Source organism: Hibiscus syriacus, unplaced genomic scaffold, assembly GCF_006381635.1.
Source record: "Hibiscus syriacus cultivar Baekdansim isolate YM2019G1 unplaced genomic scaffold, ASM638163v2 tig00110450_pilon, whole genome shotgun sequence".
NCBI lineage: Eukaryota > Viridiplantae > Streptophyta > Magnoliopsida > Malvales > Malvaceae > Hibiscus > Hibiscus syriacus.
In genome coordinates this window covers 10,828,029-10,852,156 of record NW_024062743.1, presented here as the reverse complement: position 1 = coordinate 10,852,156, position 24,128 = coordinate 10,828,029, and the positions used below count along the sequence as shown (strand labels likewise).

At 35.1% G+C, this 24,128-nt stretch overlaps 2 protein-coding genes across 2 annotated transcripts; one reads left to right on the top strand and one right to left on the bottom strand.

Moving 5' to 3' along the window:
- The first annotated feature begins 5,527 nt into the window (after positions 1 to 5,527).
- LOC120126021 (TBCC domain-containing protein 1-like) lies at positions 5,528 to 20,504 on the top strand. Its single transcript, XM_039144326.1, has 9 exons — positions 5,528 to 6,071; positions 7,830 to 7,970; positions 8,850 to 9,236; positions 17,467 to 17,571; positions 18,467 to 18,607; positions 19,466 to 19,669; positions 19,772 to 19,864; positions 19,982 to 20,093; positions 20,198 to 20,504. Exons 1-9 carry the CDS (start codon positions 5,589 to 5,591, stop codon positions 20,239 to 20,241), a joined length of 1,710 nt encoding a protein of 569 aa, XP_039000257.1. The 5' UTR covers positions 5,528 to 5,588; the 3' UTR covers positions 20,242 to 20,504.
- A 1,801-nt stretch (positions 20,505 to 22,305) lies between these two features.
- LOC120126060 lies at positions 22,306 to 23,793 on the bottom strand. Its single transcript, XM_039144361.1, has one exon. It carries the CDS (start codon positions 23,776 to 23,778, stop codon positions 23,239 to 23,241), a length of 540 nt encoding a protein of 179 aa, XP_039000292.1. The 5' UTR covers positions 23,779 to 23,793; the 3' UTR covers positions 22,306 to 23,238.
- Between the last annotated feature and the right edge of the window lie 335 nt (positions 23,794 to 24,128).

Below are 24,128 nucleotides of genomic sequence, written 5' to 3'. Positions count from 1 at the left end.
AACGCGAATTTAGAAAATCGCAAACGCGTTGCGAATTTCAAATGGTAACTCTCTGCTTCTAGATTGGGATTTTAAGTGGAAAATAAAACTTATCTACATGTGTATAGGAATCAGCTTTTTCTTAATATAATTCAAAATTTAATTTTTTAAATGTATTTAATTAGTCTGAGTTAAGGATTCTTTCAAATTTCAAACTTTAATTAATTGAATTTAGAATAATTTGTAATGAAGATTGACAAATGAAATAGATTTGTTGTTCATTTACATATAAATTTTTTCACGTGTACGAATATTTTTTATAAAAATTATTTATGTACTTTTCCAACAAATTATTATAGATGGATGATAAGAGATAATTTACATATAGATTCGTTGCGATTTTACTATTCACGTTGCGATTTTACTATTCACGTTGCGATTTTTACTATTCACGTTACGAATTTGACTATCGCGTTGCGAATTTGACTTTTGTGTTGCGAATTTGATTATCGCGTTGCGAATTTAACTTCTGTGTTGCGATTTACATATTCGTGTTGCGAAATTGGAAACTGAGTTGCGAAATTGGAGTTCGCGTTGCGAAATTGTTGGTCATTTTGGCAAATCTAAAAAAAGTTGGTTAAAATCGTATATTATAAGGCATTTTCAGTCACTGAGGTTATTTTCTCTTTATTTTAAAAGGGTTTGTAATAGTAATTAGAGATTGTTTTCTTTAGTTTTGTCTAATTTTAGTACTAATCATATTTATGAGTGTAATATAAATGTTATATTTAAAATGATTTAAAATCAAGCGGTATTAGACAATTATATTTGTATATAAAACAACACCAAAATGTCTAATTATTGACTGAAATTAGATTAGTTTCAATGATAAAACATTATTTTATAAATTATATGATTAAGGAAAAAATTTAAAGTTAAAAAGGAAGTTATTAAATGAAACAAAATTTTTAAGCATTTAAGTTCAGTAAATGTCAATTGAGTTGATTTATCATATTTAGCTCACATTATGAAATATATACGGTCTAAGAGTGTTACAAAGTAACGTTGCCAAGAAGTTTATCCAATCACAAACCAGTGACACTTAAGGAGGTATTAGTGTCTGTTGGTCCACGCCTGTTTAAATAGTTTGCGCATTGGCAGACGAAATAGGGTATGGAGACATGATTAATTAAGTGGGTAGTCCTGCCAAAATAAAGGTATTGAGGTTCTATTGAGAGAGTTAAAAGGGGCGTCGAAGGTATGGGCAAAGAAAGCAAAGGAAAGGGATTCATAATCTACTTTGGCCATTGAGAAAAAAATCCAAGCTACTGAAGCAAGTGTGATAGCAATGGGTCCTAATAGCAGGGCTGGTCCAGAAATCGAGACTAAAATAGTTGGTCGAGGGGATAGGAATTCGAAGTTCTTCCATTTGTCAGCTTCTATCAGAGGACAAACAAATTTTATTTCGGTAATCCGAGTCATTAGTTTCGTGATTAAAGATCAAAATATAATCTCACGGACTTTCGAGTAATATTTTCGTAAGAGTTTCAACGAAGTGAAAACGCTACCAGTAAAAAGGTTTGATATACATCTTAATAAATTGTGTTTGTATTCTTATAGTGCTGTTGAGCCCCCCTTCACGGAGGAGGAAGTTTGGGGGGCGATTAAATCGGCTGATGGTTCTAGAGCTCCCAGTCTCAATGGTTTTAACCTGAATTTTTTCAAGAAGTTTAGGCCAGTATTAAGAAGTGAGATTATGGATTTTTTTGAAGCTCTATTTGATGGTAATCTGGTAGATAGGTTTATTAATCACTCTTTTATAACGCTAATATCAAATAAGAATTCTCCAACGTGGTCCAAATAAGCTTTTTAACGATCCAACTCAGTCTTCCGTCACTGACATTAACGTATGTTAACATCGAGTGACCATCTTTTTATAAATCGATAACGTTAGTGATCAATTTGTAATTTGTACAAGTTTAGTGGAGAAAATGAAAACTTACTCGGAATTTAGTGATCATTTGTATAATTTACCTTAAAATTTAATTGTTTGTTATTACAGTTAAAAATTGATTTTAAAAATAAAACATGTCACTTTTAGACATTATGATGTAAATCGAAAATATAATATTTGATTGTATTTACACTTATTAATACTCAACTAAAATATGAGAAATATTTTAAGATAACTCATTAATAATATTTTTATATATAAAAAACTTTATTAAAAAAACATTTTATCTATACTTTTTAATACATGGACTTAAAATTATTATAAAATAATAATTTATTTATTTATTTTGATAAAAAATAATATATATATTTAAAGTAAAAAAATCTTTTAAATTGTATCAATTTATGTCTAACAATCAATTCGAACATTAATAAAAAAACAATTGCTAATTATGCATTTATGTGTATTAATTTAAAAATTAATTAAAGCTAAACTGGTTAGTCTGCACCATTTGTTATAGAGGTGAAGTGGGGCTTGGATGATAGGTGAAGTGGGGCTTGGATGATGTATTTTGGGTTTCATTGAGTTTGTTGGGATTGATTACTGCTGGTATTGATCCCTCTGTTACTGTAACCTGTTCGTTCCTGCTTGATTTCTTTTTCAAGGTCTTATGCTGGTGCATTTTAGCATATATATTGCTGCATTCCTAAATATATTTGTGTAAAAAATTAAACAACTGATATATATATATATATATATGAAAGGATAAATTACATCGTTTTTTACTGAATTATAATTTTTCTTCTTATTTTACTTAATTTTTAATTTTTTTATTTTGCTTATTAAATTTTACAAATTAAATCATTCTACTCACTCTGTCGTTAATTATTTAACAACGTTATTACATAACACAAACATTAAAATAATATCATTTTAAAAAACTCAAATATATACTAAAACGACGTAATTTATAATTATATATTGAAAGTAAAAAAAATAGGAGAATGAGTAAATTTCTTTTTTTGCGCAAAGTAGAGCTCACGAATTAAAAGTCTGGAACCCCATTATTTTTTTTTCATTTTCGTGCACAAATTCCCTCCATATTTCACTCTTCAGTTTATGCTTTAAAGATCCGTCTTCTTCGATTTGTGTTGGGGATGGTCAAAACAACAATGATTGGTATTGGATTGAAGAAGCTCCTCCGGCTGTGGAAGAGCAAACGGCGAAGGACTCCCATTTCCTAGATCCACCTTAGTCCTCTCTGGTTCAAAGGATTTCTTCGGATCTTTCCGGCTCTATAGTTCCTCTTTCTTCTTTTGCAACTCTGAACGTTTCATCGTTTCACATCTGGGTTTCTGCAGCAAGGTTCGGCTGGTAGGTTTTTCATTTTCTGAGTTTTGCTTTCTGCATTTTTAGCTGTTATTTTAATGGTACCTAGCTGTTTTCCTTTTTCGTTTTTTTCGGCTTGTATAGCCTTTGCTGTTATTTTTTTAATAAAAATAATTAAAAAATAAATTGGGTCAGATTCGGATTAGGTAAAAAAAATTTGATTACGGATCAGGTTGAATTTCGGATAAAGAAGTTAAACTTTGTGGGTCGGGTCGGATGGGTCAAAAATATGACTCGACCCATGTCCATTTATATAGCCATCATACCATTTTTATTACAGCCATTGTCCACAATTGTTGACGGTGACTGTTCGATTTTAAATTTCATGTGTCGGTTCATCTCAACACTTGAGTCTGAATATGATGGTTGTTTCATCGAAAAATATCTTAAAATTCGTTAATCTCGATTGAAACGTTTCGACTTTCTCACTTTTAATCTCAAATTCGTAGATTTTGAAGCGACTTCGAAGCAACTACCGATAAAATGTAAGTCGAATTTAAAATCACGATGTCGAAATGAAGAGACCTATGAAATTTAAGACCGAACGTTGCCATCTATGAAAGTCAACAATGACATTCGATCACCTTATGATTTTTTTATTATTTTCTCAATTAAAAAATACCAGTCATCAGCTGTTAGAGAAAAAACGAAAAATGAGTAAATGATTTAATCTATAAGTTCAGTAAACAAAATAGAAAAATTAAATGTTAGGTAAAAAAATAGAAAAGATAGTATAATTCAATAAGAAACATTGTAATTTATTCTTTATGCAATAGGATTATTTTTCAAGGATGTACTAATTTATTCCTTAATTTCTCCTCCCCTCCTCAGATTAGTTGTAGAAAATTAGTCTGCATCCATAATTACTAAGGATGTCCAAATTAATTCATAATCAGATCATCTTACTATGTGTAATAAAATCAGTAGTCATCAACAATTAGTTGATATAATAAGATGAGATATTAGATTTTTTAAGTAAAGTTAAGGGTTCAAATCCTAATATTTGTGTATGAAGAAAATTAAGTTGAAAATATTGTCTTGTAATAGACATATACAAAATCCGATCTGATTTAATTGGTTAATAAATCAGACACAGTGATTAATTTAAAAAAAATCCATAATCTATAAGAATTCCTCGTGTGTTTCCACTCAATATATACATGCTTGCCTATTCTCTTTGCATGAAAATAAAACTACATTTATTAACAATTTTTAGACTAATCGATTAAAAACTCCCATTTTCTTTTTTTTCCCTAATTCTTAGGTCGTGATTTCAATATCATTAAGGGAAAAAAAAGTTATTTTTCTTCCCCTCTTTGGGTAGGGATTATTAAAAAAGGAAAAAAATAATGAAAGAGAATCTTTTATATAAAACCTTTTTTTAATTAATTATTATTATTTGGTCTATTAATCGACTAATTTAAATCGAATACTGCAGAAGGTAATGTGACTCTCCCAACCCAATTTATTCTATTCACAAAACACCAAGATTCGAAACCTTAATTTTATTTAAGAGACTTAGGAGCTGTTTGTTTACTTCAGAATGATTAAGTGCTGAATGATTCAAATACTGAATGATTCAGAAGCTCTGTATGAATTAACTCTGTATGAATTAGCTCTAAATGTGACATGTTGTTTGATAATAGCTCTGAATCATTCAGAATGTACTTCTGTGGTGAATCATTCAGCACTGAATCATTCAAAGATGCGAAACAAACGCGCTGAATGCTGAACGGTTCATCATTCAACGCTGAATTATTATATTAAGAGACAAACAAACAACCCCTTAGTGGATATCATACTAAACAAACTAATTATTGAATTAGTTGTTGAGGTAAAATTAAATATTTCTCCGATTTTAAAGTTTGATCCGGTTCATTCTCTTACTATAAAAGTATGATTAAATTTATTAAATTTATAGTTATATTAATTTTTTAACAATCACATTAGTTATTTTATTAAATATTAATGACTGATAACTTAATTGATAACACTTAAATATTAAGATGATCTAATTAATAAAATTAAAATAATGACGATGAATGTAATAAAGAAGCAACTGTAAAGTGGTCATAATTATAGTTTACACTTAATTAATACAAATGTTTTGAGTACATCTAGGAAAGGTATATCCACTAAAATATAGCCACGTAAATAGTTGAGCTAGACTCGAGCTCACAGTAAGGCTCCCCCCCTCTGCATCAACATTATTGATTTGTGTTATCATTTTGGCTTAAAAAAGGAACTATTTCTGTAATTCTAAGCGATGACCAACCCCATAGAGTCGTCAACTTCAACGAGCGACCCGAATCCAATCGTTAGCACCATCATTATCCTCCACCCTCGACGCGAGCCTTTCGAGCATGGCCTTTTACCAATCCAGAAGCTCATATTCACCGACCCGGTCCAAGCACTATCTTCTCTCAAGCAAAAACTCTCGTCTTCCTCAAATCGCCGAGTCGACTCGGCGGCGCTCGCTGATGCGCTCCAGATCTCATACAACCACGCGCGTCTCATCCTTGAGACCCTCGCCTCGGTTCTCCACTCCGAATCCGATCCACTCGTCAATGCCCGGCCCGAGGATGTAGATTCCATCGGTGCCGATTTGCGTGATCTGTTGCTGTTTTTGTACATTCAATCTTATAAGAGGCTTGTTCCTCGCTCGCATAAAGACTCTGTTGCGGTTGCCGATGTTTGGCCTTCAACGTCAGCTTTCGACGGTTTCTTGTCGGCCCTTTCTCCTTTGCAGGTAAGCAGTTTGACCAATTCGCTATGTCTTTTTGGTGAAGTGTTGTTGATATGTGCAATTTTGAATTGGGTTTGTGGTTGTTGAAAATTGGGCGTTTATTGATTTAATTTCAATGTCATTTAATACTAACAAGTTAGATTCGTGCTGCTTCTGGGAAAATGAATACTTCTGATGCCAGAAGCTGATAAAATTCACGAAATGTTGGCTTTTGATTGGCATTTGGGAATGAACGAAATGTGGTTCCCTTATGTTTTGGCAATTGAAAGGTGTTTTAAGAGTTATTTTTGTCTTTTTTCAAAATTGGAAGAATCAGTGCTTTTAAGATGCAAAACTTGATAATATTTTGAAGAATTACGTCGATACAAAAATGCATGATTACGCATTTATATAGAATAACTATGTTGGAGTATGTTTTACATTTTACCATTTTTCATTTTTAAATAAATGTAATTTTTTCCAGTTTGGCAAAATACTATTTAGTAGTTTTTTTCTTCTTGCTTTTGTATACTGTAGGCCCGTAAAGGAACCAGATTAAAGGAGGGAAGTTCATTTATGTTTGTTTATTTATTAAACGAACGAATATGAACAAGATTTTACGTTAGTTTAATTAACAAACACGAACAAAGGGCTCGTTCGTTCATTTACGTTCATGAACGTTCTGTAATCCGTTCTTTTATGTTTGTTCATTTATATTCAACCCAATCTTTAGACCCGTTTAAAATATTATGACGTAATAAATTTTATCCTTAAACCTATTAATATTTTGAAATCTAATTAATTTTAAACTAAAATAAAAAATACCCAAATCAATTAAAGAAAATATAAACCCTAAAATTATTTTGAATAAAAAAGCTCTTCTCAAATATAAACCTAATTAATTTTATGTTTATTCGTTTTTGTTTGCTTACGTTCGTTCATTTGTGTTCCATTATCATTTTAACGAATAAACTTGAACGAACCCGAATAAACTACATTCCTTATTGAACGAACACGATAAGAAATTACGTTCCTTTGTGCGGTTAAAGTTAAACGAACGAACATGAACATGAACATACCCATGTTTGTGTTCATTCGGTTCTTTTACAGGCCTAGTATCCTGAGACAAAAAGGAAGAGTGAATATAGTGCATAGACAATCTGCTAAGGGAATGTGCATATCCCTAAAAAACAACATTTTTAAGAGCTCAAAATGGCACATACAATTATTTTTTAGAAATAGAATGAATGATTACATTTACACCTTTATGTAGAACAATTTTGTCAGCTTGACGTTTCATTTTGTTTATCTATTCATTTTTAATGAATAAATGCTTTCAAGTATTACCTTTTCTTTAATACCATTTTAGGAGGAGAAAATCAAACAAGTCATAAGATTAAAGTAACAATATGCTTAAGATTTGTAGTCTTCTTGGTTGTATTTTTTTCCTTTTGTTTTTACTTCCCTGTCTGATGCATTGTTTCTTTTTTAGCCTGAGTAGGGATAGCCATGTTTAATTAATAGAATTGTTTTAAATTTCTGGGTCTGATTGTTCATGTTTCTATTTGTTCCCTGTCTAATGCTTCAAACTTGCTGTCAAATATCATTAATGCAGTTGGCACTTTGTTATTGGGGAGTTAGTAAAATTACATGCTTTACTTCATAGTAGGACATGGATATTGTAATAATTGTGGTAACATTTACTGGGGAACTTAATTGAAGTATTTTACTTTATGTAAGTCAAACCCTTAGGCTTAACCTTGGCGGTTCTTATCATCACAGCTTGTCCGCAGCAACACACGTCGGTTTATGCCTTCACAGGCTGATGAAGAGGCCCATCAATTGTCCCATCTTCAAAAGCATTTGGAAAATATTCTCTTTCTTTTGTCAGAGCCTGTGGAGGGGGAAGATGAAGACTCTCTGGTTTGTAATACGCTATCTGTAGTTGGGTGTTCTTTTTCTGATTTGGGGTTTTGTTTTGTTATTCTCAATTCGAACAAGACTGAAACATTTGAAATATAAATTAAGGATTGCAGATTTTTGTTTACTAGTGATTCTTGTTGCATTTTGATTCTTCACGTTCTTTGTTGTTCTTCAATGAAATGCAATTTTATAATTCCAGCGTGTAAACTGTAGTTTCAAAGGATAAAAGGTGAAAGCACTGAAGAAAATATTTTATTGGTTGCACTTAATAGATCCAAATATCGGTGCAGAATACTAATGAGGTCAAATGTAAATTTTGATGCTTATAAATTGTCTTCATGTGGTTTGTTTTCTAGTATTTGGAAGCAACCTGGTCTGTCTTACTAGATAACTTGGTGAGATTTTTATTATGAAATAATGGGATCCCTGTAATGCAACTTGCCCCTTTATGCTTTGGTGTTTTTTTCTAATGGATTCGTTTGCAACCAAAAATTGCTTATGATGGACGGAAATTATAATCAATTTTGACCCATGTTGGACAAAATAACTCCTTGCCAGCTTTGCAGTAATCACTGATTTTAAGCTAAAACTTCTTTTTAAATTGTTAAGAATATAATTTCATGATTATGTGAGTCTTTGTTCTTATTTCCTCTACCTTTCCCTACATACATAATTTTCCTTATAGTTTCTCTCTCATTTTCTTATTATGTTCTAATATTTTCTGTGCTCTTTATTATGGTCTTCCTCTTTCTTATTAGCTAGGCTTTTATAAATCACTTTCTATTTATTCATGATTGGTCTTTCTAGATTGTTGCATATCTTACATTTCCACTTGTTTGTGCTTGTTATTAGCTCCTATGGCTTTTTGTTTTCTTTCAGGTTTTAACTATGGAGGGATTTGAGCACCTGGGATTTCTAATTCAATTTGGTGATAAGGGATCTGAAGGAATTCCATTAAGCCAAGCTGCTCCCTTTTTTGCTAATTCATACCCAGACATGCCTGCTGTTCCCGTTCCAGCATCACAAGTTCACGATTGGCTTCTAGAAAATATAGCTTCTTCTTTACAGCATCTTACTGAAAAAATATCCGCAAAAGAAAATGGTCCTCAAGGTGGCTCTGATCAGGATGTTGCTATGCCTGATGCTAGTTCTAGTTCTAGTTCAGCTAAAGCCTTACAAAGTACGAGGAATTGTTGCTTCATTGAGGGAGTCTCTAAATCATCATATGTAAAGCCGGCATCTGATCTTAAACATTCTTCTGTGAAGGTTAGTTTATTATTTGCACTGTGATTCAGTAACACTAACACCTGGAATTTTTCATGGGGTTGGATCCATGTATTGTTTTCGTGAGTCATTTAAAAGAAATAAGTTACCTAAACCTCTGTAGATGTATCATGGTCGGGAATCTTATATTGATCTCCCAACTTTAGAGTCATTTAAGTGCCATATGGATTCCGTGGGGTGCATATTTTATAGGAACTCAAATTAGGTTATGGCATTGCAATTTAGGTAGGACTATTTACTGATCTGTTGCTTATGGTCAAATAGTGAGAAGAATAAGAGGGATGCATAAAGATGCTGAAGTTGGTAAATATTATTGACATTGTTTCTGTTTTGTCTAATCATTTATAACTGAAATGATGTATATATGGACGGAACAATGGTGGTTATGGTACAAGGCTTGAGTGGCAACTATCTCTCATGATATGGCTTAGTTACTTGAAACTAGAAAGAGGAGAGTAGAGCATGTTTTCACATTAGGTTCAATTAGTACTATTTTAGTTTAAAGGAGTTCAGGGTTTTTTCATATTTGCAAAATTTTCAAACTTTTACTATAAATTCTTCTTAGAATGGTTGGGGTTTCTGCATGTATCCAAAACTTTTATCGGATATTTAATGCAATTGTTCTTGAATGCTACCAGATGAAGTCTGTTGAGCATTGGCCGTCTTTGGTAAAAAGCTTTGTGATTTCTTATGACCCACTAAGTTGGATTAGAACCTTCACTTGCTTGACAGTAAAAGCTTTTTATCAATTTAGGTATTGGCCTTTTTCTTGGCAATAATGTTTATTATGACCCTCTTCAAAGTCGACATCCTCAATGTCCTTGCAATCATCATCTTGTTATTGATTGAAATATATAAGCAACACAGTTCCGATTTGTCTTTAATTTATTTGAATTAAAAAAATAATTGGTTCATGTCAACAACTTTGAATAGTTTGCTTTTATTAAATTAAAAATAATTTTGATTATTAGTAGTAGTGAAATGTGGCTTGGGACCTTCAATTTTGAAGGAGTGTGCTAATTGGGTCATGCCAACAACTTTGATCTAATTATTTTCCTATTTATAATTGTAGTTAATTCTCGTGTAGGCTATAAGCGTTCGACAAGGTTTTCCTTAATCGATCGTGGGTCTCAGATCGAGTTATGACTGTTGTTCAGCGTGCTGAGCTCCTAAAGCGAATTGTGAAGGATGACTTAAATGAAAAACTTTCATATAGAGACTGTGAAAAAATTGCAAAGGATCTTAGTCTGACCTTACAGCGGGTAAGAGATGAGATGAGTGAGAAAGCTAGTGAGAGAGTGAACGTGGAGCTTGGTTTTGGGTCTTCAGGCAGAGGTTGAGCATTGCCTGGAGAAGGAGCATGGGTAGCTTTCATAGATAATCTTAGTAGGAGAGTGCATAGAAACGTTTTATGGGAGCGTTTTAGTTATTTCGGCAAGGTGATTAAGGTGTTCATTCCGTTCGTTAATAGGAGACCAAAGTACAAGGATTATACGTTCGCTTTTGTGCATTTTGCTAGTAAGGAGGATCTGTTTAATGCGAAGGATAGGATGAATAACGTTGTGGTAGATGGAAGGAGAATATCGGTGTCGATTGCGAAATATCAGAAGAGAAGTTTTCCGCGGGGCCGAGAGCGTTTTATTAGAGCGGGGTCTGGAGTCGATAGCGTAGTGGAGCCGAGTGGGAAGAGATCAATTGTCCAAGTTGACGCGAGGAGGAGGGAGTTGCTGAATAAGTTTCATGATGGAAGATCTTATAAGGATTCGGTAGTGGGAAGGAATAATATTGAGGGGCAGCAAATGAGTAGTCGTGGAGATAAGGGGGTGGTTAAGAATCTTTTGGAAGTTCATATTCCAATGGAAGAAAGGTCTTGGTTAAGATCATCCCTAACTGGTATATGCAAGCAGATTTTCGAAGTTGAGTTTGTGCAAAGAGTATTAAGGACTGAGGGTTTTAATGTCAAGGTGGTAAGGTGGGGCTTTGTAAAAAATGCATGTTTGATTGTATTTAAGTCCGTGGAGGAGAAAGTTGCAGCGGTGGAGGACAAATGGGAGGCATTGTCTTTCTGGTTTGAAAGGCTGGAGCCTGTCATGGAGGAGAAATGTGTTCCTTTACCTTACTGTGCAGTATCCATGATGGGTGTTCCTTTAAATTGCTAGTCAGTTGCTTTCTTTTCTAGTCTGGCAGCGAGATGGGGCAAATTAGTGAGGATTAAGGATCAAACAGCTCTTAGAGTGGATTGCAGGGTGGCTCATATGTTGTTAAGAGTGGAGAGCCCGTTCGATATTCCATCCCAAGTCACAATCAATACATATGGAAGATCATTTGTTATTAAGATTAAGGTGGAAGGTTGTGAAGATTTTTTTCCTGAGCTTGAAGATGGGGCTGAAGAAGACGACACTGTGGAAGGGACATTTGATTATGAGAACGAGACTTCATCGGAGGGGAGCAAAGGGGATTTTCGAGGAGGTCTGCAAGGGCAGTTGAATATGCAGACGTTGTCAGACTCTGTGAATGAAATAGAAGCATGGGGTCAGGGAGTTTCTCATGGGGTTGACACACTGATCGATGGAAATTTGAATATTAACGTGGAAAACAAAAATTTTCTGTGGGCAGATCCATGTGTTGAGGGGACAGTCCTAGGTGAGGTTAGAAGTCAACAGAAAGTGGCAGGGTTTTCTTCTGATATGAGAAAAAGGGTGTTCAGCTTGGAAGGGGTCACCTCTGGGCAAGATAAAGTTGTCAAAGATATTGGGCTGAATTTAAATTTAGGAATGGAGAAGATGTTTGGGCCTGAACAGGAAAATCCAAGATCAAATAGGATTGGTAATAAGTCTGCAGACAAGGTTAATGCTACACAAGCAGAATCTGATTGGCAATCTAGGTCTGTTTCATCGGCCCAGTGGTGTGAAGTGTCTGCTGAGCCTGATGAGAATTTAAACGGGGTTGAGACTAAAAGTCATGACCAAATAAAATCACCTTATGAAGCGGTCAAGGAAAAAAGTAGTAACATGGTAGAGGAGGCGAATAAAGGTATTCAGGATATTGAGGTTGTTGATATGGGTAACCAAGTAATTAAGCATAAGCAGGAAAACACCCAAATGAAAGAGAAGTGTTATAGGAGATGGAAATTGGGTTATCATGTATCAAAAGGCTTGTCATTAAGAAGTATATCTGAAGGATCGAGGGGTAGTAGACGTTTTACCAGAGTTTACAGAAGGTTAAAAACAAGACAAGTATGGTTATGTTCAGAGAGGAGCCATAAGCATAATCAGAACAGGTTCGTCTTTCATAATTGTAAGCAATTTTCATCAAGTCAAGGGGAGAGAGGTCAGGATAAGGAAATCACAGGTTCTGATCAGGATCAGAGTAAGATTTTGGCTCCACTTATTAGTAGCAACCTCCCAGATAGAGTGGTGGCATACCCTTTTACTGCTTCAGGGAAATACATAAAGTATAGATTGAAGAGAAGAGGTTTAATCATAGAAGCTTTGGAAAACGCAGAAGTTACAACTGTTTACTCCCGCTCTTTCACTAAAGTACTAGAGGAAGCATTAGCTACATGGGAGGTCTGTCAGGTTTTAGGCATTTCTTTCAAGGAAGGGAGGGAAGTTTTTATTGATAAGATTAAAAAGTTGGAGAATGGTTCAGGGGTGGTAAGCGAAGCCGGTTAGTCGACCAGCTTCTGCTTATAGTAGGTTTTTGGTGTACAATGAATATGTCGGATTGCAATATTATTTCGTGGAATGTCAAGGGACTAGAGAGAAAGGAAAAAATTAGAGCGGTGTCGAGACTAGTGAAGAAGAATAAACCGATTATTTTGCTTTTACAGGAGACAAAATTGAATAAACATCAAAAGGGGCTTAGAAGGAAATTAAGAGGATTCCAGCTTAAGGGAGAAAGTTTTCAGCCAGCGGAGGGGACAGCTGGTGGTCTGATGTGTTTGTGGAATGAGAATGCATTCGAGGTTAGCAGGGTTTATAATCAGAGTAGATTTCAGGCGTTATCAGGGAAGTTCAAAGTATCTAACGTGGGGTGTGTTATTATTAACTTGTATGGTCCTTCTGTAGAGGAAGAAAATGAGGAGTTTTTTAGTCAGCTGTTGAGCTATGTTCATTCGGTTAATCTGCCAGTTTGCATCGGGGGAGATTTTAATGCTTATCTCGACCAAAAGGAGAAGATTGGTGCCTCACAAAATTGACATTCAATGGGTTTGCTAAGGAATTTTTTGCAACAATCTAATTTATTAGACCTTCCTTTGGTAGGAGGCACTTTCACGTGGGGTAACAATAGAGAGATTTCTACTTGGGTTAGATTGGATCGTTTCTTATTGAGTAGCAGTTTCTTAGTTTGCTTTCCTAAGGTCGTCCAGAAACTGCTTCCAAAATCATTATCTGATCATAATCCGGTGGTTATAGTTGTAGATGGGAAAAATTGGGGACCTAAACCTTTTCTCCTTTTTAATTATATGCTGGAGGAAGAAGGTTTTAAAGACATGGTCCATAATGCTTTGACAGATCGGGTCATAAGTAGAGGGGGAAGAGGGCTTTTTAATCTGCTACAAGGTGCAAAAAAACGAATCAAGGAGTGGCCAATCAGAAGTAAAGAGGGGATTTCAGAAGCTATCACAGTGTTGGAGAGTAAAATTAATGGATTGGAAGTTAAGGCGCAAGGCAGCGGGCTTTCTACTTAGGACTGTGAACAGCTCCTAACCTCAAGAAAGAAGCTTTGGAAAATGCACAGGATTGAAGAAAGTATTTGGATCCAAAAGTCGAGGGTGAAATGGATCAAAGATGGTGATAGAAATACTAGGTTCTTCCACCTTTGTGCTGTTAACAGAAACAGAATTAACACCATTTCGGCTTTGAGAGTGGATGGTTAGGAGCTGAAAGATCCGGATCAGATTAAAGCTTATGTCTCTCAATTCTTTAAGAAGATTTATAACTCCAAAGATATTTTGGAGGTAGAGGAACTGAATTTGAAGTTTGCAGAGTTGAGAGTTGATCAAAGGAACTTCCTGGAGATTAAATTCTCAGAAGAGGAAGTTAGGGATGCTATTTTCTCCTCGGACAGTTCCAAAGCTCCAGGGCCCGATGGCTTTACGATGGGTTTTTTTAAGAAATTCTGGCCGTCTCGTAAGGTGCAAATAATGAAGTTTATGGATGATTTCTACTGTGGGAGGAAGTGGGATCATGGGGTAAATCACGCTTTTATTTCTTTGATTCCGAAGAAAATCAACCCGGAAGGTATTGAAGATTACTGACCAATAAGTCTTGTGGGCAGTCTTTATAAAATCGTCTCCAAAGTTCTATCGAAGAGATTAGTGTCAGTGATTAAAGATATTGTGAACCCTTCACAGTTTGCTTTTATTCCGGGTAGACAACTTTTAGATTGTGCTTTTCTTGCAAACGAAGGCATATACTATTAGAGGAAGCTAGGGCTGAAAGGGGTGGTGTTCAAAGCTGATTTTCAGAGAGCTTATGACTCGGTTGAATGACCAATTATCTTCAGATTAATGAGGATTATGGGATTTGGAGAGAAATGGGTCTCTTGGATAGAATGTTGCCTTTCCACGGCGTCTATCTCGGTGTTAGTGAATGGCTCCCCAACTGAAGAGTTTTCGATGGGTAAAGGGTTGAGACAAGGGTGTAGTTTGTCCCCTCTATTGTTCAACTTAGTGGGGGAACTTCTTAATCTTATGTTAAGCAAAGCGGCTGACTTGGGACTATTTCAAGGTTTCGCTATTGGAAGATTGGATTCCTTTAATCTAACCCATCTACAGTTTGCTGATGACTTGATTTTGTTTTGCTGTGATTCCCCTACTTATATTCTGAATATTAAGAGAGTGTTAAGGATATTTAGCATAATGACAGGGCTTCATTTAAATTTGTCCAAGAGCAATTTGTATGACATCAATGTGGAGAACGAATTATTAAATGAATGGGCAATGAAGGCTGGTTGTGGTGTGGGTGTTTTTCCCACAGTGTATCTAGGCTTACCCTTAGGTGCAAAGAGAAATTCAGAGGTTCTATGGGAGCCGATCATCCAAGGTTTTTCCAAAAAATTGTCAGGTTGGAAAGCAGCAACACTGTCAATGGCGGGCAGATTAGTGTTGATAAAATCAGTTCTGTCCTCAATGCCGATTTTCTTCCTCTCTATTTTCAGAATTCCGTGTAAGGTGTATAGGAAGTTAAATTCATTAATGGCTAACTTTCTGTGGGGGGAAGGTTATTTTACAAGTCGAATTCACTGGGTGAATTGGGAGAGGGTATGTAAACCCCTCGAGGAGGGAGGTTTGGGAATCTTGGATCTCAAATTTGCTAACAAAGTGTTGCTAGGTAAATGGGTCTGGAAGTTCGCGAATGAAAAAGAATCCCTCTGGAAAAATTTGATGTGTAACAAATTTAATGTGAATAATCTGTCCCTAGCTATTAGTAAGGTATGCTCTCCTTCGGACTCATGGATTTGGAAGGGTATTACAAAGAATTATTTTGAAGATGACACAATTGGACAAGGATTGAGATCCCACACTAAGATTCAAGTGGGAAATGGCAAGTTTATTGAATTTTGGCATGATGTGTGGATAAACAAGGATTCTTTAAAGAACCAATTTCCAAGGATTTATGTTCTCTCGAATAACAAGTGGGGAAAAGTTTCAGAGTTTGGCTGTCTGGTGAATAACAGATGGGTCTGGAATTTTCAAACGAGAAGGTATTTATGTGATTGGGAAATGGATTATTGGATTCAACTTATGTCTCTGCTGGAGAATGTGGTTCTGTCTGATACGGTGGATGCTTTTCTGTTTTGGTCGGGGAAGGGAGATGGTTTATTCTAGGTTAAAGCATGTAGGTTGACTCTTTCATCCTACTCAGGGGGTCAGTTTAATTGGAAAAGGTTCGTTTGGTCAGGAATGGCTCCTCCAAGAGTTGAAACTTTTCTGTGGCAGGTTTCACATCAAAGACTAGCGGTTAGAACGGAGTTGATTAAAAGAGGAGTTTCTTTGGAAGAGGTTTTATGCACCCTGTGTTCAAAGCAAGATGAAACAGTTCAGCATCTTTTCATCTCCTGCTCGGTTGCAGGGAACCTATGGAGCAGTTTTTTAAGGTTATGGGATATCTCGTCTGTCTTGCCGAAAGATCCTCTTTCCTTGCTGTGTTCTTGGTCTGACCTGAGGCCAAATTCTCAAATATGGAGTTTTATACCGGGAGTTGTTCTATGGTCAGTTTGGAAGGCTGGAAACTTGGTGGTTTTTGAGAATTGGAAGTTGGATGTTTCTGCTCTATCCTTCATTTGCATATTTAGATTGGCTAAATGGTTTCTGGCTAAGCATTTGAATGTCATTATTCAGGTTGACTCCCTTGTGGGGGACCCTACTATTGCAGATAAGCTTCAGATTAAGGCACCCAATAAATTAAAGTTTCAGGGTTGGCGTCCTCCACCAGTTCATTTTTTCAAGGTTAACGTTGATGGGGCAGTCAGTGGGGATGGGTTGTTGGGGGAATTGGGGGCTTTTTAAGAGACTCGAACAACAAAGTCCTAGGGTCTTTTTCGAGTGTTGTTGGTATAGGTCCCCCTCCATTGGCTGAGCTGAAAGCCATGGAGAAAGCATTGATTTCTTTCTCTCGTCAGAGTGGGCAATGAAGGGAAGATTAATAGTAGAGAGTGATTGTAAAGCAGCAGTGGATTGGATTCTGCAGCCAACTTCATCTCCTTTTTTTAGTTCGATGGTGGAAAAAATTGTCTCTATTGTTTTGGACAGGCAGATCATTGTAAGACACATCTCGAGGAGGTGCAATTATGAGGCGGATTCTCTGGCTAAACAGGAGATTGGATGAATTATTTTGTTTGTGTTAGAGGTTTCTTTGTAGGTTATTGGTGGTTTTTCGATGTTTAGGGGTTGAGTTAGTTTTGATGTTTAAGGGTAGTTTGGTTGTTTTTGTGTTTACGATCTTATGTGGTTATGTTTAAGTGTGTTTTCTGGTTGTATCCTATGTACTTTACTTATGATTAATATATTCCTAAGGTACTCTTTTTCTCCTTCCGCTGATTAAGGAGCTTTCTTAAAAGATCCATTAATCAAAAAAGGGGTTTTTAATGAGGCCTGAAATTCTTATAAAAAAAAAACAACTTTGATCTAATTCTTTATTATTGTTTGGTTTTATAACTCTGTGATGTAAAACACCTCTAACTTTACATTATTTTATAATTTCAGGTAATTAATTGCTATGATTCAGTTATTTACATTCTAGCGCCTTTGAGATATGCTACCATTTATGGTTGCTCTGATGCTACTATAGTTCTTGGAGCTGTTGGCAAGGTATCATTGCCTTTCCTCTTTCTTCTATTTATGTTGCACTAATTTTGGATCTATTGGAAGTATTCTTATATACTCGAATGTGGAATTCGGGTGCAAATTTGTTTTCCTCTTTTTAGTTCAGCATTGTCTTTTTGAATTGCTGAAAACTTCTCAATGGTATTTTGAACTGGTACGCTGGAACTAGATTTTTCTTTGATCTCTCTTTGTTAGTGTACGTATTGGATGCGATTCTACTGACTAGAAAATGTCCATCCCTGCTAAAGAAGTTACTCAGTTGTTTCCATATGTTTTGACTTTTGGGACAGGACTAACTTGTGTGTCTTCCATTTAATCTGCCTTGCTTCTATCAGTCTGTCCGTGATCTATGAATTCTTTATGATTAGAATGTCATTGAGTGAAAGTAAAGGGTTTTGTCTGTCTGAAATTCTATCATCTGATGTTTGTTATTGTGTTTTTATTTTGTATACAATACTCAACAAATGTTTCAGAGAAAATCCTTTCTTCGTCTCTGCTCCATTTCCTGGCTATGCCAAAATCACAAAAAGAATTTGTATGAACTGAAATATGTCCACACGCCCACAATCAGTTACTATTGCTAAGATTTTTATATCAATTGCAGATGTTTTTATGCTTACATGATATGCTCATAAATCTCGATACTATTTGAAGTTATGGTTTTGCCTCTAATATTCTTTACTTGCTTGCAATAATTCTTCTCTTATGGGAGCAGTTTATATGCTCTCCCCATCAATTCCTTTTACATATTTTATAACAGTTTATTGTAAATCATTAATCATGATGATTACACCCTGTTAACTATCAATTCATTTTGAGTTCAAGTAATAACGTGCTCTCAATTGATGGATGAACGTAATATGATTTTTCTTCATTGCAGGCAGTAAGAGTTGAACATTGTGAACGAGTTCATGTGATTATAGCTACAAAACGAGTCTGCATTGTAAATTGTCGTGAGTGTTTATTCTTTTTGGGAGTGAACCAGCGTCCCCTTATTGTTGGCGATAACCACAAGCTACAGGTGAGTGAGTCAGAAGCATCCTCTTTTGCAGGTGCAATGAGAATTTAATTTGATCACATTTGAGTTTCTGAGATGAGAAGCCATAAAGAATCCATTTCTAAGTAAATGCTCTACTAGTTTTAATTTTGAAAAATTGTTAATGCACGGGGAAGAAAATTGAATTCATCAAAATTAACTTGTATTTTCTTATTTTCCTCCAGAGTGGTGTGTCTTTTTGTTAGCCACTTCTCATGTTCTTTGTCCTTTCAACTTCATCAGGTCAGCCAAACTCACTGCCCCACCCTGGGGTTGATACTGTTTTGGCCGTGGTCATGACAGGTCCCTTGTATTGAAGTGCTATCCACCCCTTTTCTTCCTTCTCCTACTTATTCTCCACTGTCCATCACATCTCTGCTTTACGCAACCAAATCCAAATCCACTTGTACGGTTATAATAAATTTCTTTGCATATAAAATGCTTAACCATTAGCAGATTTTGACAACTTGGCACTATAGTTTAATTTTTGTTAAAAGTTTGTTTAGGCTGATCCTGAAATTTTCGTGTTCTTTTCCATCATGTTGGTTCACATTTACAGTCTATTCCGACCATCTGTCAGCTTGCAATGGATGGGTCTGGGGGATTTTGTTCTGGCGATATTAATGCAATTGCTGCTATAAATATTTGATTTAGCATATTGCATAAAAATATCAGGAAATGGGCCCTTACAGACCATTCATTATTCTTTTTTTAACACAGCTTTCACCTTTTAGAATCACATTACAATTGTTTTGACAAGGTTTTTGGGTGTTATCACCATTATGAAGTTCAACGTTCAGGAAGAATGACTTTTTTTAAATTCTTTAATTTAAATTTCACCAGGTGGCACCATATAACACGTTCTACTCTCAGTTGGAGGAGCACATGACTGAAGTTGGCATTAAAGCCACCATCAATAAATGGGATGAACCTTTGGCACTTGGAGCTGTTGATCCGCATGATTCGTTATCTCATCCTGCAGGTGTTTCTGATGCTCAAGCCGAGTCAGCTGCACTCTTGGATTCTGATCAGTTCACAAATTTTCTGGTATGCTTGTGTATTTAATAGCTTAGCTTGTATGCTAATATGTTATTATCTGTCCATAGTTTGATCTTCTTGTGCTTGACATTAGCAGTTTTTAATCCGCAGATCCCGAACTGGTTTGAAGGCGAATCCACAGGGTTGACAAAGGATAATCCTTTCCCCTTACCTGATGCATACTTGACATCTCAACAAAGAAATGTAAAGGCACTCGGCCTAAAGCGGTTTTGATATTGGACTGGTGGCTACTTAACTTTTATTGATCTATCTAATATCGACTCAACTGAATTTTTGATTTCTTTGTGATGTTATTGACAGCAAAAGAATTTGCATGAGATAAAGCAAATATTGAGAGAAGCTCCACTAGAAGAAAATCGTAAAAGAGAGCTATCATCGGCCCTTCACGTATACTTCAAGGACTGGTTATACGGTAATCTACCATTTACATCTTTTGTGGTTTACCAACTGTAACCATCATAGCCGTTGGTTCTTGAAGGTGTTTACTGGGTTTCCGTTTTTGTAATAACATGGCAGCTTCCGGAAACATTCGTCAGCTGTACTGCTTACAGGGTGATTAAGTTGTCGAGGATTAGACGAGTTGTAGAGAGACGGTTTATGATTTTCATGCATTTTCAAGCCCTTCTGCCGGTTCCCAGGGTCATATCCGTGGGAGAAAACAGGCAGCTGAGTATGATCAGCCTTGTTATTTGGAACGACAGCAAAAATATTTATGGATGATCGGCTGCTAGTGGTCTTGTGCAATCAATTACATATTAGACTTTGGCTAATCTCAATGTGCACATCTTTTAACCTACGCTTGCAGTCTTGGTGAATTTTGTCACTCCCTTCATCTAACCACGTGGATTTTATTCGATTTGATATAAAACTACAACTGCTTGAATTCCTTCAAATTGATTTGTTTATATATTGCAAAATAAGCTTTATTTTTATGTTTTCTTATATGGATCGCTTGTAGAGAAGATTTTTTTTTAATTCCACGAAGGATATCTGAAAACTTAAAAAATATATTTTTTTGATTGCCCTCTAGTTTAAAGGCTTCGTCTTAATTAATTTAGACTGACCCTAGTCGCACACTTAAATTTGGTGGGTGTCTCTCAGTGGAATTTTTTGCATACACAATGACTTGAACCTAAGACTTTGCTTAAGCGATATTAAGTTGTTTACCACTTAAATCAACCCTAATAGAAAATTTTTTGCTTACCACTTGGCTGTAATATATGAACTTTGTATGTTGGGATTAGGAGTGTAAATTCAGATATTAGATCCGATATGAAAATTTGGATATCCGAAAATTTCGGATATATAAAATAATAATTCATATCTGATTGGAAAAATTGAATATTTGAATTTTCATATATCTGATTTTTCAGATCAAATATCTAAATATAAAATTTAATTTGACATAAAAATAATTTTTTTATTTTATATTTTGTGATTTAATATAACTTGTTCGACGCCTCTACTATATTATATACATATATTTAATTACTCAAAAACAATAAATAATTAAATATCATAATTTTTATTGAATTAGATTTTTAATGAGTTAGTGGATTATTCATTTATTGGGCTAAAAGCCAAAATTAGAATTTATCTTACCTATACCCGTTCCGATTATCTGAATCTTTTTGGATATCCAATCTGAATTATCTAAAACAAAAAAATGAAATGGACATTCGAATTTTCGGATTGGATCACAAGATCAACGGATCGGATTGATTGGATGGGATCAAAGTGTATTAAGTAATGCTTTATGAAACTCATGTACGGGTGTGGTATTATGAAGTTCTTATATACAGATTATGGTATATTGTATTGTTCAATGAGGTTTATGTGTATACGTCTTATATAAGGACATGTTTCAACAATAATAAGAAATATTACAAGAAAACTAGTTCCTGCAGAACAAGGATTACTACGAAAGATTAGTGAGAAGTAAGTCTTTAAGAAGTAGCATAATCTTTGAAGTTTATTTTTCATTACAAAGCTAATAATTTTTGATTTCTTGCACATTATATAGGAACCTATTTTCATTATATCAAGGTAATAATTTTGATTTCTTGCACATTATATAGAAGTCTAGTATATAATCGGTGACAAATTATTAAAATGGTCACTTTCATTTATTTTTTTATTCAATTTTTTGTCAGATTAAATAAACACTTTCATTAATTACGACTGGTCGTATGGAAAATTAAGATGAAAGCTTTTGTTTGAGGCATTTAAGTTTGTCATTTTGATGCTTGGGCCATAGTTTCAGTTGGTCTAAAAGGGGAGTGGATATCAAATTTGTAGAGTTGGAGTCATCTCTCTTATGAAATGAACATTGAATTCGCATTTAGGAGACAGAAAATAATGAATTAAAAGGGGTTCAACAGTTGAAGGCGATGGTAACGATCAAAGGTTGATGACGGGATCTAATGCAACGATTATATTAATGTCTTATCTAAAACTTTTTGGAAATTTAAAATGATATAAAGAAATGCACTACCAAAAGATTGAAAAAAAATGATTCCTCTTGCTTCTATCTCAACTTTAGTATTAAGAAGAGAATCATCTCATAGAGTATCGACTATCCAAAAGTGTTGATTTATATATTGAAAATTAATAAGGATGTATGTTTTGACTATGTCAATGATACCTTATGTCACCAGCTTCATGCCATGACCATGTACATGTTCCTTTGATCATATATGAGATTCATCAACATCATCATTCCATTTTTATGAATTGGGGTAGGTTCAAAACAAAAATGTTCTCCTTTACTTTGCCTTTCTTTGGGGGGTGCTTCATATTATTGTTTTGAAAAGATCAAGAGGATCCTCCGATTTGCTTTGACCTCGTAAAAATTAGGGATAAAGGAATTAGAACATGGAACATTATACGGCATACGGTCACTGGAAAGATTGAATAATGTGTCATTCTTTAGGAAAATGGGCTTTCTCCATCGCAACTTCAATTTCCTCGTCAACAAATGTAATATGAGGATTTACATGTGGCTCGCTGGAACAGTTCTAGATAAACAAAATGATTAGCACAAATTACGAGACGGCGTGCGATATTGTCGGACCAAACCTAGTTTGGTGACCAGGAAATCATGAATATTGTACCCTTCCAGGTGAAGCAATAATTGGACCACCGAAATGACCTGCTTGGGATGTTCACGGTTCTTACACAGGTTGGCCAATCTATATTGTGTGTGTGTGTGTGTGTTTGTTGGCTTGAAAAAGCTGGCTTAATTACATTGGTGGAAGTGCAACAACACAATAACTTTAACAAGCGTTGAAGTTACTGATCCCAAATTAACCTAATATATTAAAGAAAGTGGATATGCATTACACTTATCTCTCCATCATAATAGTATATTTCTTTTGGCCATAACTATAGAATCGACCTTTCATCTTCCAGCCGTCTCAAAGAAAGAGATATAAAAATCTGGGAAATTTTCACTGAATTTGTTAAGATTATTCCCACTAATTATACGTGATCTCGGAAGTGGAAAGAAAATCGCATACAAAGAAAGATTATGAAGTAATAATAAAGAGAAAAAACCTTCACATGCTTCTAGCCATCATTTCCTGGAATCTCCTGTAAGACTCTTGCTTCTCCAACCTAAACTTTTCATGACAATCGGCTATAAACATTTCTGCTAGCTTATCAATCTCATTGAGATCCGTCTCGGCCGTACAATTCCCATTACCCTTCTTTTCTTCTAGCCATTGAAGGTAACCTGAGAGCTCAGACTCCACTGTATCCTCCTCACATTGCTCACCAGCTGGAATCACTGAACCGTAGTACGAATGAGTTGCCGTGCAGCCTTCGAGTACCGGAGCCGGAACCGGTGTAACATGGGAAGAACACCAGTTGTAGTGTAGCCTAAATGAACCAAAGAAGAGCTTCTTGTGCTTGTGCTTTGTGGTCCTTGAGCTGGAAATCAAGTATCGTATAGGCTTGTTTTGTTCATAAATTTGAAGGAAAGTAGACTTTGCTTTCGAAAACGCTCGGAATAGACGACAAACCTGAGCATACAGAAGGTTGTGGATTAGAGTTTTGATTTTCATGGAGCTTAAGGAAGAAGAAGGACCAACCACCATTATTATTTTCTATTTTTTTTTTGGTGTAGGGGAATCATGAATCATGTTCTCATATGGAGTTTATAAAGGGTCTTGATTACTAATTTGCCACTCGACTTTTACATTATTTAAAGTATTGCCATCCACTTGGCAGATTTTGGAAGACTCTTGCCTTCAGTATTTTTACATGGATTTTTGAATTCGATAACACCTGGTTTGGTTTCACTTGCACCAACCAACGTGACTGGTAAGTGCTCATGAATCATTTGTTCTTGGATGTACCCTTATATTTAGCCTGTATTGTCTTTGTAATTGAGGTTATAAAATTATAATGTCAGTAATTTCATTGAGTTTGCTTCAGAACTAAATAT